The sequence below is a fragment of the Microchirus variegatus genome (genome assembly GCF_963457635.1).
Source record: "Microchirus variegatus genome assembly, chromosome: 1".
In the NCBI taxonomy this organism is placed as follows: Eukaryota; Metazoa; Chordata; class Actinopteri; order Pleuronectiformes; family Soleidae; genus Microchirus; species Microchirus variegatus.
This window is the reverse complement of record NC_139802.1, coordinates 14449028-14467392: the sequence shown is the minus strand read 5'-3', so window position 1 is coordinate 14467392 and position 18365 is coordinate 14449028. Positions and strand designations below refer to the sequence as shown.

Here is an 18365-nt window from a genome sequence, read left to right as displayed (position 1 = left end):
AAAGTGATCATTTGCAGGCTCTAGCAGGCACATTAACATGTATCCACTGGACAGATAAATCATCTGAGGCTGGAAGTTTGTGTAGGACTCTGTGCTGCACTGTGGAGCCAAGAATAGAACTTTTTTATGCATCTCCACTGCTTTTTCTTCTCTGGTTGATATGTTTTTGAGAGGGGTAGTGAGACTTATTTTGATGCTTATCAGCTGCGTTATTGGTAGCTGATTTAGCAACAGATCAAAACGCCAAGTCAAAACATAAACAGAATTTGTGGCCCGCAAATGAAAATGTATTTTGAGAATAAAGTGGCTGTACCATTGTTATCTGTGAACCCACTATGTGTCCTCAATTTCTGATGACAGGTCATAGTCATTTATGTCTTCATATAATACTTTTCTTTTATAGCCACTGTAAATGTCAAAAAGAAAAAACTATCTCTAAGTAAAGTCATCAAATGTCTTGATTTGCTTAACTAGCTAGTCTCTTTGAAGAAAAAAAAAACCCACATGATTATTTGTAAAAGTACTTATTCATTAGATTAATTTTCTGTCAATCAGTAAGGCTTTTAAATAAAATCTCCACAGGGACATTTTTCATTATACTCCCAACAGCTGCAGAACAACAGCATGACGGTGACGACAAACCGCGAACAAAAGACACACAAATAACAAAAATAAGAAAGATGAACATCAAAGATGAATGATTTCATCTTCACATGCAGCAGGGACTAGACATCCAGGAAATGAAGGATTCTCAGAAATGTTGAGAAATCAGGTCAGGTGATCAGAAACCTGGATGTTATCGAGATAGTGATCATATTTGAAACCTGGATACAAGTTCACATGTTCTGTATCTGCTCTATCTGACTTGATTCTTTCTGTGAAAAGAGCTGTTGCATCAGTGAAAATGGAAAAACTTAATTCTTCAAACCAAGGTTTCACTCTCAGCTAAGTGTACTTTAACCTTGGTGACTCTAAATCCATCTATGTTCACAGATCTGATTTATTTTTTACACTAAAACACCTACAGTCTTCTCTTTTTTTAGATTAAATGATTAATACTTGATTAAGCATTCTTTTTAAACGATTCCCAAGCAGTTTAATTCCCTGTAGCTGATCTCAGACCTGGAGATCAGGCTCCTTTTAAACCCTAATGGTCTGACAGTGTGGCTGTTTCAGATAGGCTGACAGTGATTTAGCGCGTTCACAATGGCTCTGCTCCTAATTAATTTATTGAAAAATTCATGACTTTGGTTTCCCGTTATCACGTATAGCTGTGTGTAACCGGTACTTACTGAGCTTCTGTAGAAACAGTATTGCAACTGTGAACCATCGGCTTCTGACACTATAATCAGACACTGTTCGAGCCTCATAACAGTAATAATAGCAGGAGTCAGTCAGCACAGCCGCTCTGCATGTGAAGAGTTATTATTCCTGTCCTGATCTCATCAGGTTAATGCAGTGTCTTCTATACAAGACTCATTGAAAAGAGATGTGAGAGGTGATATTAGAGAAAATAGCTTCTGCACTGCCATTGTAGTGTCTCAGGAGTTTTATAGTCCTTTCTTACAGACCACCATGAGCTTATCTCCCAGCTCCACACACTCTTCTGACTGTCTGTTGTTTTTCTTAGGTTTCCAACAAGAAGAAGTTTTATGTCCTCTCCATGTTTCCATACCCTTCTGGACGACTGCACATGGGCCACGTGCGTGTGTATACAATCAGTGACACCATTGGTCACTTCCAGAGAATGAGAGGCCACCAGGTATCTATATATCTATATACTATCTATATATCTACCAGCCATTCTATTAAAAGCCAAATAATCCAATTAAGTTTAGATCTTAACTTTATAACTTAACAAGTCTTGGCATAAAACAACATCACTTCCTGTGTGATGTGGGCAATGACACAGCATCTAAACGCTGCTGCACTGAGAAACAGAGAGTTGTGCGGATGTGTAATGAATGTAATGTAGTTGTTGTTTACTACAAAGACACACACACCAGTTTTAGCTTAAGGACTTGCAAAGAAACAGCTTTAATTCATTCTTTTGTTGTCCACTGCTTTATCCTGCTGCTGGAGCCAATCCCAGCAGACAAAGAATGAAAGGCGGGGGTTACACCCTGGACAGGTCACCAGTCCGTCACAGTGCAAACACAGAGACAAACAACCATTCACACTCGCACTCATGGTCAATTTAGAGTCTCCCATTAACCTCTGCATATTTTTTGGATGTTGGGAGGAGAAAATCCACACAGAAAGGCCTGAACTGGGATGCAAACCAGCAACCTTCTTGATGCTAGGCAACAGTGCCAGCCACATGGCCCTGTGGCTTTTCTGAAATGTCTTATTTGTTGCGTGATTGCTTTGATTTCTGCTTTTGCTGGTGCTCAGCTTTGTCTGTTGTTCTTTGATGGACACATTTTTCTTCTCTTCCATGAACCAATTCTTCAATGCGTCATCCTTTTGTAGCTGCTGTGCTAAAGACTTAATTACTTACTACTCAGAACCTGAATGATTCCACATTTTTCTGACACCTGGACTTGGATGTAATAAAGCTTTTCAAAATCAAGGCCTTTAAGCACACGGAAATGTCATCCTCATTTTTATGAGCTCAGACAGAGGAAATAGAAGACTCTGCACCTGTGGTTGTGATACCAAACCTTCCCACACAGTCATGTTTAAAATTAGGCAAACATAGAGTAAAGGTAAAATTCATACCCTTGATCTGAAGCACTCTTGCCCTTTATTGATTTGACTATGTTTCAGCTCAAAGCGCTGCAGTCGATATTCAGCTCTCTCTCAGATTGAGTCCAGCATTAACTTTGTGTAGATGAAGCTGTAACCAGTGTGTAATCACATATGATGGTGACAGTCTACCTTCACTTCTTTGGTTTATTCTCTGCCCTCACATCATCATTATCATCATCATCATCATCATATTCATCCATCCTTGTTGTGATGCAAACCTCTTTATCGTTTATTTCCTTCCCTGGTGGATTTGACACTCGATGGTGTGTATCATCTCCTTCAGCTGCAGAAAGAATCCCCCCCTCTGCTTCCACCTGATTTCTCCCAGAACAGAGACATCGTTTCACATGAACAGTAACTTCTTCCTGCTCAGGAGTCAATTTGCTCTCAGCGAACCTCGTTCTGCTTTACGCATGGTTGACTCCGCTCACTAGTTAATTAGGGAAGGTACAGACTGTCGATGGTCACACCTTAAAAGAGCTTCATCTGTGAGAGACAGAAACATGGACTGAATTTGGAACATGGGAGGACACTTTTTAAAGGAGACATATTATACCCTATTTCTCCAAGTTAAACTAGTTCCCTGGTGTCCTAATCAACATGTCTGTGACATGCTTTGGTCAAAATACCATAAGGATGAAGCACCACAGCAGTTCAATCACCCTGCCAAAACAGCCCTGTTCAGAACGCTCTGTTTAGTAGTTTCTCTTTAGGTCCACCTTAAAGGTCCACCTTAAAAAACAAAGTAAATACAAAACTTAAGGGACAGGAAATGACATCAGCCACAGCGGCTACTGGGAGCTCACAACAGTTAGCATTTGGAAAAGTGATCATTTGCAGGCTCTAGCAGGCACATTGCCGTCATATAACATGTATGAACTGGACAGATAAATCCTATGAGGCTGGAAGTTTGTGTAGGACTCTGCACTGTGGAGCCAAGAATAAAACTTTTCGCAGACTTCCGGTGTTTTCGGATACCGTTGCCCCCTCCAGCACTCTCGCGTGTTTTACGGACAAAGCTTAGTTCCGCGAGACAGCCATTCCAGGAATTTGGCGCATTGTGACGTCCCAAGGAACGCGGAAGTCAACATTGCGTGTTTGATCTCCTGTACTTAGACTGAGGAGTCCTACAAAAACATGAGTGAGTCATCTTTTTTCATACTTTGGCGACTGATGGGGCCTCCAGAGTTCCAAATGTAAGGATTTAAATGATTTAAAAAGTTGATTTTGAATAATATGTCGCCTTTACATTAAAGTTTCATTGTTACCATTGCAATGTAATAGAAGCAGAGTTGGATTTTTTGGGGAGGTTCTACTTGGTCAGTATAATAATTCAATTCAATTTTATATGTAAAGCACCAAATCACAACATAGATTCCCTCCTAGAACTTTTACAATATTACACATAGAAGGGAAACCCAACTGTTCACACAATGAGCAAGCACTAGGCATCAATGGAGCAAAAAAAAAGCCTTTTTGCAGGAAGAAATCGCTGACGGAAAAGATTTGTGGCCATCTGCCTTGACTGTTGGGGTGAGAGGAAAAGTGGGGGACACCAGGAGTTCAATCACTAGCTTGCTACAGTGTAAATGACTGTGTAATACCCTCACTTCAAATGTTTGCAACTCAAAACGGATAATAAAGGGAAATTCATATTACCAAGCGATTACTTGCTGATTATTATAGAAATAAAATGGTATTACCATTGCAGCATTTCCCTGTTAAATAATGATTACCATAACATGAGCAGGTGTTACTGCAATTCAATTCAAAGCAGTTATTCCCTTGGTCATGATTAGTCCGTGTAATTAATAATAATAATAAAAAAAACAGCCATAAATGTTGGAGTTGTGTTTCAAAGCTGCCACAGATGGAGAGAAGCCTCTAGCTGAAGCTGTGTGGGTGGACACGAGCATGTAGTCGAGTGTCTCCACATTCACAAAACCTTTGTCCATGGACATTATATATAGGTAGATGAGGCATTCACTGTGTTGCCCTGTGGAAGCCATACGTCAGTGCGTCTGCCATACTGTGAGAGGCAAGTCCACCCTGTAAACATAGTAGAAGTAGACATAGACGTTTATATTCAATCGATTATGATGAATATTAGATTATGATTCACCAGATAATGATGAATCATTATAGATTTTGCATATTAAGCAAAATCAACTTTTTAATAATTTAAATCCTTATATTTGGGAGTCTGGAGATCCTGTCAGTCCTCCTCAGTCGAAGTACAGCAGATAAAACACACAATGTTGACTTCTGCACTCATTGGGACGTCACAATGCGCTAAATTCCTGGAATTTTTGTCTCGTGGAGCTCTGATTTGTCCACAAAACACGCGAGAGTGCTGGCGAGGGCAACGGTATCTGAAAACGGGAAGTCTGCGAAGTCCGCAAAAAGCTCTATTCTTGGCTCCACAGTGCAGCACAGGGTCCTACACAAACTTCCAGCCTCAGAGGATTTATCTGTCCAGTGGATACATGTTATATATGATGGCAATGGAAATGCAAATGATTACTTTTGTAAATGCTAACTGCTGTTAGCTCCCAGTAGCCTCTCTGGCTGATGTCATTTCCTGTCCCTTAACAGACAGTCCCCTAAACAGAGCGTTCTGAACAGGGTTGTTTTGGCAGGGTGATTGAACTGATGTGGTGCTTCATCCATAAGGTATTTTGACCAAAGCATGTCACAGACATGTTCATGAGGACACCAGGGAACTATGCTAACTTGGAGAAATAGGGTATAATATGGGACCTTTAAATTAATTTTATTGCAGTAATCACAGTGAAACGGTCTCAATATAAAAAAATGATTTCAAGTTAATCTTCATGAAAAGAATTGTAATTTCATGTATTTCAATGACGCATCTCTACTAAGGCCACTTATGGCAGCGACGTCGACGTAGGATGCTGCCGCTCATGAGGCATCTACATATTTATACGTCTGTGCTTTTATCCTTCTCGTCTTCAGTGTGAGGAGCCCAGAGCTGTGGATGTATGTGTTTCTCTCCAGTTAGGCGCTGATTTGCTTCACATCAAAGTTGACAGACTGTCATAAAATCAGCCTCCTCTCACTGCTCTTAAGTCTGTTTTTCCACTGCCTTTGCTCACTTATGCTCTGAAATATACTGTAAGTCTCCATGATAACAGCGTGGCTAAGAGCGGGCTAAGCATTCACATTTTGTGTGCACGTCATGATAAGTGGAGCTGAGGCTATTAGCAGTGAAATGATAATGTGTCTCTGTTGCTCTCTTTGAATCCAGCCCATCAGTGGCACTCCCTGTAACAGCATCTGTTGGATACAGTTTCACTTAAACGGCTAATTTGCACTAAGTAAACAAAGTTGTTTATTCATCTTAATGAGGCACATGCTTCTTTCTGTGCTGTTATTGACAGCAGCTATCTCTCACTCTGAGGGTGCCTCTATTCCTCCTGAGTAGTCGCAGCGGTCTGCTGTGCTGAGCTCACTTAGCCGAATGCTATCCAGCAGTTGCCTTTACAAATGAAGCCCAAGTAGTTTCCAAGGATACCAATTCGTTTGAAACATCAGACTCATTAGGGACCGTACAATGATCCTCTCCTGTCCTCGACTCCTGGTCATTCTGCTTCTATTCTGCTTTGCTTGCACCATTTTCCTCCCGCGCTTTGATCTTGTTTTGCTCTCAGTAAGCCGGGAAACTAGAGCGAATGAGAGAAAGAGATGAGTGCGTGAGACGTGGTCTTGAGTCGACAGTAATTTATGTTAAGGAGAGCGTGGTTAGAAGGGGAGAACTGCGACCTCCATTGGTGTGAATAAGAGAAGAAATGAGGGACAAAGCAGATGTGCAGCAGAGAGCAAATGACTGTAGATTGTGATGTTCAAAAGTGTTTGTGGAAAAACAACTTGCATTAGGACAGTTAGTACAAAACTGTTGCATCTATTCTTAATGGCAGTCAGTCTGCAGGCATTAATCATAATGTGTGAAATGCAGTCGAGATCTCAGTAGAGACTAATACATTAGCATATACGGGTCAGTGTGTTTGGAAGAACCCAACACTACTGAGATGAATAAATTAATAAACCTCTTGTGCTGAATGTCTTTGCTTTTACTGGCATTATTTGCATAAAAGTACGCAACGGCCCAAACTCTACTTACTTAGACACCACATTAACTGTGTTTGCCTTTTGCGGTGATGCGGTCGCTGTGTCCGCCATCTTGGTTTTGGGCAAGTCTGACCCTGTAAACCAGTACATGTAGATGTGGGGACTGTGGTTCTTCAGAGTAAAAGGCACTGACATAGTCAGTTAACTGTTTTAAATGTGTTCAATGTGTTGAAATGTGAAAATTGCAGTGATGTGTACAACCAGCACAAGAGTAAGGAGTAATTTAATGACGCTCACAAGATTACTGACATTGTAACGTTCCACTAAAGAATAATGAATACATTGAAACTTCAATTATAGTGAATTTTATGAGTTTATAAGATTAATAAATAATAATACATTGCATCTGGTTGTGAGATTTCACACTTTGCCAACTGATAGGGCCTCCAGAGTCCCAAATATAAGGCTTTAAATTATTTAAAAATTGATTTTGCATAATATGGGACCTTTAACTCACTGCAATGAATGGATTGTCCAGGCAAACTTGGTCTTTGGGTTGAATTCCCTTTGTTTATTGGTCATTTGTTTCAATGTGGACAAATGTGTGCGTGTGGTGATGCAAGTATTTGTTTAATTGTGTAGCAGTAAACTGTGCAATCTCCCCGTCACCCATGCGCGATCAGTGAACCCAATGCAGCTGCTTTTATAAAGACTCAGCCACCCCCTGCGCACTGTCACTGTAACACAACAAGCAATCAAAGTGTCAACAAACACAAGACCCGATAATCAGGATAAATGATCAGAATGGCTCCTACAGTGACAAGTTAAAATATCTTATATTCTCAACGTTTGCTGTGATATATAAACTAAAAAACAATGCAGATACTGAAAAAAGAACGTATTTCACCACTAATAATCTACAGGTGTTGAATCCGATGGGTTGGGATGCTTTTGGACTTCCAGCGGAGAATGCTGCCATAGAGAGAGGCCTTGATCCAGAAGAGTGGACGAAAAGGTAAAGAAAATGTCTTTTCTCTTAAGCGTTCATCATTCATACTCATTCATACTCGTCACTCAATATCACTTCACTGTTGTGTCTCAGTAATATCAAATCAATGCGGGAGCAGCTGGACAGCCTTGGCCTTTGTTTTAGCTGGGACAGGGTGAGTACATGCTGCACAGGAAATGATCATCAAACAGATTTTTGGAGCTTTCATGTCCGGCTGATGCGTCGCACCTCACTGACCTAACTCTGCATTTCCTTGACAGGAAGTGAGCACTTGTCTTCCAGAGTACTACAGGTGGACACAGTATCTGTTTGTTAAGCTTTTTGAAGCAGGCCTGGCATATCAGAAAGAGGTATGAATGGCCTTTCCTCAAAAGTGCTTACCATGATTTTCAATATTTTTAATAATCTGATGTTTAAATTCCCTGACAACTACAGATATTATTGAATGAGAGAAAATGAATGCGTTAGTTAGTGTTTGGTCTCTCTAGTAAACCCTTGTGTTTGTATCTCTGTGTGTGTGTGTTATCCAGTCTGTGGTGAACTGGGACCCTGTTGACCAGACGGTGCTGGCTGATGAGCAGGTGGATGAAAATGGTTGCTCCTGGAGGTCTGGAGCTGTGGTGGAGCAGAAGCTGCTCACACAATGGTTCATCAAGACCACAAACTATGCCAAGGTATGGCTCTATGGTTTGTATGTGTGTGTGTGTGTGTTGCATGTGGCGTCTGAATGGCTGGCCCGCATCTTCATGCAGGCCACAGTGAGCAGTGGACTGCTCTGATAACAATCACGGCTGGCACATCAGTAGTAGCAGCAGCAGCTGCTGCTCTGCCTCTCTGCTTTGACAATCAGACCCCTGGAGATCATCATTTGTAGCGAGGCGGCCTCTCGGTCAAGGAGAGAGACCAGTGAAGTCTGGGTAACATCAGCACCAGGCGGCCTGGCTGATGAGAAGCCTCCACCTATTCAGGACAGAGGTGAACAGGCCTGCTGCAGGGAGAAATTGTCCCTGCTAGATTTTTATGAATAATCCTTGGAAAAGACTATTCAGGCATTGAACATCACACACGCATATAGCTATATATGCACTGTGGTATGCTTGTCTTATATGTATTGTCTTTTTGACTTGCAGGGTAAACAAAGCTTTCTAAGCTCTTTGAATGGAAGCCTATGGGATAATAAGCTTATTTCTCACTCAATTTATAACAGCGGTAAACATTTTTAGCTTGTTTCAGGCCTAGTTTCAGAAGGCACAATGTTGAAAATCACGATACTTATGAGTGGACACTACTGTGATTAATAATGAATAGCCCCAAACTGCTAACACACACGCGCGCACACACACACACACACACACACACACACACACACACACACACACACACACACACACACACACACACACACACACACACACACACACACACACACACACACACACACTCATACAGAACCAAAGACTCAATCTACCTCCTCCTGCCTCCTTTCAGCACCTTCACAGTACTGGCTCCTCTTGCCATGTCTGTGTACCTTAATGTTTACAACCACTTTTTATTCATTAATAATTCCTCATCGGTGTACAGTATATCTATATTGATATTTGTGTATATTCATATTTGCTTTTACTTTAAAGTAAGTTTTTGCATCCTGTTCTCTATTTTAAGAGAATACTTTTCATCATCCTTTGTTCATGTCCCTTGTGTCGTTTGTTATTCTTGTTAAATATTTGTATAGTCTAAGTAGTACAGTGACGAAAGGCTATTCTATTCTATTCTATTGACAGCTGGTATTGTCCAGTAGGCTTCTGGTTTCAGGTATTGTTTAATACAGTATATTTTACAGTATTGGTGTGACCAGCCGCCAGAAACACAGAAATAGGCTACAGCTCTCAAAAAAACAATAGTTTGCCTTTTGTGGGTTTGTTCAGTTCTGTGTCATTTTTGGTTTGATTAAAAATTGTCCCTCGTCCAGTTTTAGCTGCAGCGCTGAAGTCGCCCATGCTTGTCCATGTCAGAGGTGTGAGTGGAGGTGGAATGAGCTCTCTGTGCCAATGTGTTTCTGCATTTCTAATTTTCTCTTGATGAGCAGAGAAGTGGGAAGGAAGGAAGAGGAAGGTGTTAAGAAAAAGAAGTGAGAAAGACAGACGGAGAGAAAGGAGGACCTTGTCAAACCAGAGCGTGCCAAATAAAAAAAAAAAAAAAAAAGTTGCTGTAATTGGACTGTGATTTCTTTTGTTTGTGCGTTTTTCTGCGTGCCTCTATGTGCTGGAGTATGTCAGGCAACATTAACTCCAGACAACATTTACGTGGAAGTCATCAGCTCAGCTGTCAGGTTGTTTTCACGTTGTACAGACAGTTTGCTCATAAATCGTAACCACAGCGTTTCCTCCAGGACACAATTGCCTGCGTATTGTTGAAAAGATGGATGTTTAGATTTGTGTGCAGGATGTTAAAAAACGTCATGTGGCTGTTATGTAATTATCACACTTGTTGCAGTCACCGACATCCAACACATGTCGTGATTTTCCAGCTGAGAAGTACAGTACTTGCATCCCTTTAGAGCAATTCTACGTGATGCACATTCATGGCAGAGTTGTTCTATTTCATGTTCGAAGTGTACTTGATATCTTTCTCTCACACACGCACAGAAGCCTTGGTTATTGCCATAAGCTTTTCTTTGTTGCCATGGTGACTCCTGTCCTTGCCACTCATCTTTAAGTATGCCAAAGTGTATTTTCTTGCCTCGTAAAGTAAAAACATTTACCACGTCTCCATTTTTAAATCATCTTTAGCTAATGATTGTTTTTCTTCTGTTTTTTTATTCCTCCAAATATCTTCGTTTTCCCCCTCATTTCTCAATCTCTGTTATGCTGACACAGACACACACACACACAGGAGAAATAACACTACTAGTACTGTGGCAGTAGCAGTAACTGCATTCTGAGTAACACAGTGAGGGGGATTTTGAGTACAAAATTGTGACAAACTGAAAGGGAAATGAGAGTTTTAACGTCTCTGGCCCAGCTGTGACTTCCTCGCCTCGACCTTGTTGATATGCATAGCTTCCTTTATTCATGGAGAATATCTGTTGGCATGTGTGTCAACATGTAAGATGAAGAGTGTGCATGCTTAATACACAATTGCTTCTTTATAATATCAAGGGAAATCGGGCGAAAGGAGGTCAGGATTTTAGAAAATCCCTCTCTGTCTGCATAATATGACCTGGTTGGTGCTGGCTGCCTTTTTCAAAATAAATTGGCAGGGTTTTGAAGGAGCCCACACTGAGCTGTAGTCAATTATATTATCCTAGACAGCCACATATTTGTGAGTAACTGGTGGACCCCTCACAAAAATATCTAGAGTGAAGATGAAATGACCTTTTTCTAAATGTATACAAAGTAGTAAACATGAGCCTTTGTCTCCCTGTCTTCCAGCCTCTCCTGGACTCTCTAGCAGACCTTCCAGAGTGGTACGGTGTCAAAGCCATGCAGGCAAACTGGATTGGAGACTGCACTGGCTGCTTCTTTGATTTCAAACTCAAGGTAAATCTCAGACACCTCTACTTCCCTTCGTATTTTGTATTCATTCATCATTCTTGCTTCCTTTCTCAGCGTCTGTTTTTCATCTTTCAACAGGAGCACTGATTATGCTCACTGGTGCCTCTGTGTATTTCTTTAAAAAAAAATATCATTCACCAAAACATAAAAAATCTTAACTTCGTTGTACGCACTCAGCAATCGTGTGCAAGCGGCAATTTACACAAACAGATGATTTAGCAAATTACTTTCTATTCAAGTCAGCCATATTTACAGGCAACACAGGAAAAAGGGGGGATTACAAAAGCCAACTGTGATCCCTTTGATCCTCTCCTTAATTAAAGGCTACACTCTCAAAAATCAGAAATGTTTCTCAAGTCAACATCTTATTTATTCGTTTTTTAAATGTTCTTGTTTTAAGAAAAAAGGGATTGCCAGATTGCTTTGGTGTTTTTGTGTCTTTCAGTGTGTAAATAGGAAATAATTGGAGATGAGTGAGTTCATTTTATGACTGTTGGTTTTGCATTATCTCACAAGTCAAGCAGGGGGCTGAAGATTAATAGGTATGTTATCAAAATTCACCATGAAGGGAACAAAGTCGATCACATCAGTGAAAAGAAAGCCACCCTTTCCATGTCAGATAACCCTTTAACACCAAAGTCTCAAAATGTCTGTCTGGACTATTTTGGTTTATTTTAACCATAAAAGAAACAGAAAATGTCCTGGGTGTAAGTGCTTTTACCCGTGTATATATACATATATATATCGGTCTATATCTGTTTTTTAAAACTTGCTGCATGTTAAAATAGTGTATTAATTAACAATAAAAAAAACAAGAACAAACCGTCGTGTAATTACGGTAATGCAAAGAGGGGGTGTTCAAATGTCGTGAACACAGCAAACAGCAACTTTGAATACATCACATTTACAGTATATACTGTAAGTACTGTTTGTTCCATGATATACTTGTGAGGCAAATTCACTCATGAAAATACTGCCTAATACTGTAAAACTGTGTTTATTGTACATTAGACATGTCATCAGAAATACACTACTGTATGTGACGAGCTAAGGAGACTGGCTGTCCTCATTAACTCGGCTCCAGTCAGCTGTTGACATACGGTTGATGAGAGTTTCCCCTCATGCTTCTTCTCTTATCTCTCAGGTGAACGGGGAGGAGACCGGGGAGACCCTATCAGCCTACATCTCCTCCCCAGAGATGGTGTTTGGAGCGGCCTACCTGGCCATTCTGCCCTCACACAGACTGCTGCACGGTAGCAGCTCAGTGCGTCCTGTCCTGGAAAAAGCCTTTCAGTCGGGCAGAGGTGAGCGTCGCTCATGATGGTCGAGGTCTATGAATCCTTGCTTTCTGAGACAGGGGAAACATTTAGATTTTATCTTCATCAGCAGAAGAGCTGCACAATTAGTAGTAAAATAAAGTAGTAAAAGACTACTAATGACCAACACAAACATCAAGGACCATAGGGTTACCAGGGCCCATCGGCGAGTGTCTGGTGACTAGGTCTTCACCCATGAGGCCAGGGTCGTCGGGCTCAGACCAAAACAGAGACATGGGCCCAACCTGCCTTATAGAAGTCCAGTACTATGTCGATAGGATGGTGGTCAAAGGCAGAGGCTTTGGTGGTCTGACCCCCATCCGTGGAAACTGATGCTCAAAACATTGAATGTCATCTCCCTTGCAAGGGAAAGAGCCCAAGCTTGTGTGGGAGGTTGATAAATACTAGTCCCCTCCGGTAGTATAGAGTGGATTGCTCCCTACTGCGGACTGTCAGAATGTCTAGGCACTGTAGCAGAGGTTGTCAAGTTCATTGGCCTTGCCATTCTCCTGCTAGCTTCATCGAATAGTGACCTCCTACTTGGAGCACTGGAGCGGTGGTTTGCAGGTGAAGGTGGCTGGACTTAGCCGTAGAGATCCTCTGCATCGAGAGGGGCCAGCTGAGGTGGTCCGGGCATCTGGCCTGGATGCCTCTGAGGTGTCTATTTCTGTGCATGTCTGCACATGTCCATCTGGGAGGAGACTCCCCGGGCAGACCCAGGGTTCGCTGGAGAGATTACATCTTACTGCCCTCGTGAGCCGGATAAGCAGAAGATGACGAGATGAGATTACATTTGCAATATCTTATAATCGAATTATTTGCATTTTTTGACCGTATCGTGCAGCTCTAATCAGCAGCAAGATGTTTTATCTTTGTAATAGTGACAGTTTACAAAGTGACAGTTATGCTTTTTTCTCCAAATGGTTTACTTCCTAGCACATGAGTGAATGCATTTCTGGGATTGTGGACATCTAAATGTGGTCATGTAAATATGCTCAAAGTATGATCGTAGTAGTTTACTAAGTGTATGATAATTGGGATTCCCTTGAGGTTTTTTTCTATGTCACTTGCTAATGATTGTTGATAATGAGCTGCTTGGGGAAGCACTGCTGCCTCTTTCACGTCCCCTTCCCTCTGCTCTCCAGACTCCCTAACAGAGGTCACTGCTCGCAACCTGTTCACCAGCCACGAGGTTCCACTGATCATCTCGCACAAAGAGGCGTTTGATGGCTATTTGGACACTGTGATTGGTGAGTAATTGGTGGCATACGTGAGTATGGGGTGTGGATTTCATAATTTGTGCATACTCATTTATACGAAGGCTGAAAATATTCTGCACCTCTCATTTGATCGCAGCTGTTATGATGTGAAACTCTTGTGTTGCAGTGTGTGGGGTTAGATCTCGTGGGATTGTTAACATATTAGTTTCATCACAACAGGCTTCACATCACCACAGGGTCTTTCACCGTCTCCAGAGATCTGTCATGCGTGACCATGTTTGTGTTTCTATTGCCGTCCAACAGGTGTCCCAGACTGCAGTGAGGAGGATCAGTCAGTGGCTAAAGCTCTGAATCTTCAGTGGATGACGGTGCTGGAAAGTGACTCTGATGGGACACAAACACTGATCAACTCTGATGAGGTCAGAGAAGTTGTTTATTTTGTCGGTTGCCAAGAATTTACCAAAACACCGGAAACAAAGACCTGTTTTGTTTCCGGTATGAAACCTATTTGGTCCATTATTAGCATTGAAGCCAGTATTTAAATTTAATGTGTCTTGAGCATTTCTGATGACATATCATGCAAATTTTATGGCAAAATACAATACGTTTCTGACATAATATACCTTTTAAATGCACCTTCTACTGTATGTTTGATGTCTGGTTAAATCGACTTATGTGTCCTCTTCTCTCTGCAGTTCTCAGGCCTCAGCAGAGAGGAGGCTTTCAACTCCATTACCCAGAAGGCCAGAGAACAAAAAGTCGGTGGCCACCTCACCAGCTCCAAGCTTAGGGACTGGTTGATATCAAGACAGCGTTACTGGGGCACACCCATCCCTGTGGTGCACTGTGAGACTTGTGGTCCAGTCGCAGTCCCTGAGGAGGAATTACCAGTGACCTTACCAAAGCTGGGGTCGCTGACAGGAAAGGGCGCGTCGCCGCTGAAGGATGCTCATGACTGGGTCAACTGCAAATGTCCAAGGTAAGAAGAACAAAAATGATAGTGTGTTTGACTCTGTATTAACCAATATCATTTACATTATAATTATTTAATCAAGATTGATCGATTAAAAAGGTAAGAGTGCAAAGTCCTTAATGAGTTCACTCACTTATTCGGAAGACGCCAGTTTTAATTAGAGGATATGTGATACCATGGTCACAGTAAATCTCTCTGCTGAGTAGCCCTTGAGCAAGTCACTAGCATTAGCAGACCAGCTAGGATGCAGAAAGTATGGAGGAAGTATCATTTCTTTTTGGCACAGCATAAGTGACCGCGGAAATGATCTTGTCTGTTCTGGTGGAATGAGAAGTGAATGATGTGTAAACTTGCTCCAGTGACAGCTTCTTCCCCAGTTCTTCCTGCATTTCCTCAGGAGACCGGTGCTGACATCAGTGTGGCGGCTGTTCAGTGAGACAGGATGCGAGCACTAACAGCTTTACAAGCACACTGAGCACAGAGAAGCGGACCTGTGAATTGTGTGATTAATACTTTTGATGAGGTTATGCAACGAGTGGCGTCTGTTACCGGAGCAGCTGATGAGAAGATGATGATGATGATGGAGGATGCATTAGCCAGCGTTGCCTCAAGCAGTGCATTTGTGCATGCACACAGTTTACCTTTTGTGCACACACACATAATCACACATACCGCTCACCAGTGACTCACCTCGGCGAGTATGACGGTGAATGCGAATGCATACCCGGCCAGAAGCTCTCGCTGACATGGGAATTCCTCTCTGAATGAAACTAATCACTTTCATGGCACCGCGTTGATTAAAACAATGGCTCACTCAGTCGCAGATGGCACAAGTCATCAGATTGCGTTCAGCGTTCACTCACTTCCACAAAGCTCTGATAATTCCTCCCATCAGCAGTGATTGATGGCTATAATCAGAAAGATGCTGTTATCGCCCGTCTTCCCATCTCCCCTCTGTTGTTAAATGTCTGTGGAAATGTGTTCTCTTCACTTGTCGATCCATGTCCAATTAAAATGTGAGTGGAGCACAGACGTGTGGAGTGATGAGAGACGGGCGATAGAAATTGAGTTTTATCTGTCCTTGAGGAAGTTGTTTCCTGTGTGCTCGTCTCGTCGCTGACCCTCCACAGTACTGTAAATTGTCCTGCCAACTGAATCCTGGAAAGGACGGTGCGCATGCAAGTGCTAGTTTTTTTCCCTATGCATTTGCAGGTAAAGTGGGAGACCACCTGACCTGCAGTCAGACACACTTTACACACAGCAGATGGAGCAGAGAGGCTGTGTGGAGTGGGCAGCTGCCTCGCTTGCCTCATCTGTTTGAGGGCCTTTTGACACGTTCATGCTCATCCAGCAAACACAGGCAAAAACACAGACTTGTGCACATAATTTGCTTCAGCTCTAGTTTGTGTTCTAAGTCAACTGCTAGTTAACGACTATAACTAATCAGCATCTGAGTGCATTTAAACATGTAGACATTGGGGCTGAACGATATGGGTAAAATATCTAATGGCATTCATTGCGATTACCGTTTTACAGCTTTTTAAAGGTACAGTGTCCGTTTCTCAATATACATATTTCTCCGTACTTGCGTACTCCTGTACTTGTGAAACGCCATCAGCCTCAGTCCAAGCACTGTTCCAATTCACATGTATGCGAGCAGCGAGTACGGTACTCGTACCCGGAAGTGTTCAAGCTCTGCCCGTTTTACCAAGTATGCATTGGGTGGTGACTTGAGCGTACTTACGAAAGCCGTGTATCCCAGAATGCATTTCGCCTGAACATATCGGCATAGAAAATAAGTATTATATTATTAATAAGTATATATTAAGATATGGCATATTTATAGTTTGGCATTGATGTCGTCGGAGATGAACAGCGCCACTTGTGTGGATGCCCTGTACTCACAGTGTCCAGTATATGGTGTAGTACTGTGTATATATTTGTTTGTTTTTTGAGGCTTACAAGCGTATAAGGAAATGCGCTACTGTTCCAATTGCAATGATAGTACTGGTGTACTCCTGTACTTGGTGAGCATGTACTCCAGTCGTGCTTCCCACGAGCATCTATTGGTGAAGTGGCGGCCTCCTTAGCGTTTTCCATTGGAATGATGGGACTGAAAGTTGGACTTGTATATTAGCAAGCTGTTCATGAGTGTCACTCATACATGATGTGTATGAAATGCTCAAGCATGTCTTGAATAGACCTGGTGTAATAGAACCTTTTTACAGCAAATATTTGTGACACAAAATAGTAGGCTTCACCAACCTGTAGAAGCAGTTTTTGTGAGCATTATTAAATTGTTTTGAATTGCATAGAACACAGAAACACACTAGAGTTTATGATTAATTTTTCCCCAAAACAAAATGCATCATTGAGCAGCAGTTCTCCGGGTAAAAATGCATGCCCTGTTGTTGCCAGAGGTCAGAGGAAAATGACCAGGTTTCTGATGATAGAAAGGCAGCAGTAACTCAAATAATCACTCATTACATCCAAGGTATAAATAAGACTTCTTATAAGACACATCTTATCGCACAACAAAGAACATGGAACCTTGAAGCCAAAGGCCTACAGCAGCAGAAGACCACTGTGGGTGCCACTCCTGCCACTTAATTAGATGTTCTGTGTACCTAATAAAGTGGTCGATGAGAGTACATTTCATAATGTGATTCTCAGTAGTCTGAATTTAGCCACTTCCAGCAGTCTGTCAAATCACCACAATCTGGCCTCTTATGAGCTGAACTGGCACACAACATGGAAAATCTGACTTGCTTCAGTGCATTTTTTTTTTTTTAATCTGTCATGATGCGCCTTCTATATTTTATGACTTTTCTATTTTTACATTCTGGTGTGATGGAAGGGGTTTCATTCTACTGCTGGGTTTTCATCATATGAAATAACACCTGGCTTCCAAATATTAACCTTGCTACACCTTAGCCTTGTTGCTAGGCAACCTCCGGGGCTTACCTCATCATCACAGCCTTATTATAGACTGGTATATTAGGTGGTCGAAGGGGTTAGTCCTCTTTATGTGAATGTGTCTGCATAAGAGAATGTGAGATTAAAAAAAAAGAAAATGTCTAATATAAGTTTGTGTGAATGATGATGTTGCAGAAAGACAACATGTAGACATCCCATAAGGTCTATGGAAACAGCACCTGCTCTGCTGCACGCACTGTAGCAAAGCTCACAGCAGCTTTTCAGTTTATCTGTGTGGGACACTGATTTTTAACTCTGTTGAGACTCATTATAAAGTAAAAGGGAGACACACTCATTGCTCCAGTAAGTCGGGCTTTAAATGTGAAACAAATAAAACAAAACTTTCCAAACACAACTGTTTTCCCGCAACTTTGCCGATGTCCTCGCTGCCTCTTCTGTGAAAGTGACGGTGACAGATTTGCGTCATGTACCCGAGTGTTTGGCTTGGACGGAACGGGGCGCGAGGCGGCGTTTCCA

At 41.9% G+C, this 18365-nt stretch overlaps 1 protein-coding gene across 1 annotated transcript in view; it reads left to right on the top strand.

Moving 5' to 3' along the window:
- Positions 1-18365, top strand: part of lars2 (leucyl-tRNA synthetase 2, mitochondrial) — a gene marked incomplete at its 3' end in the record, with an annotated part of 34200 nt that overhangs the window by 7011 nt on the left and 8824 nt on the right. Inside the window, exons 4-13 of the mRNA XM_083899198.1 lie at positions 1631-1762; positions 7764-7855; positions 7943-8003; positions 8110-8199; positions 8380-8523; positions 11281-11388; positions 12548-12707; positions 13865-13969; positions 14243-14358; positions 14635-14918. Of these exons, the coding sequence (XP_083755324.1) occupies positions 1631-1762; positions 7764-7855; positions 7943-8003; positions 8110-8199; positions 8380-8523; positions 11281-11388; positions 12548-12707; positions 13865-13969; positions 14243-14358; positions 14635-14918 (1292 nt within the window). The remainder of the gene's footprint in view (positions 1-1630; positions 1763-7763; positions 7856-7942; positions 8004-8109; positions 8200-8379; positions 8524-11280; positions 11389-12547; positions 12708-13864; positions 13970-14242; positions 14359-14634; positions 14919-18365) is intronic.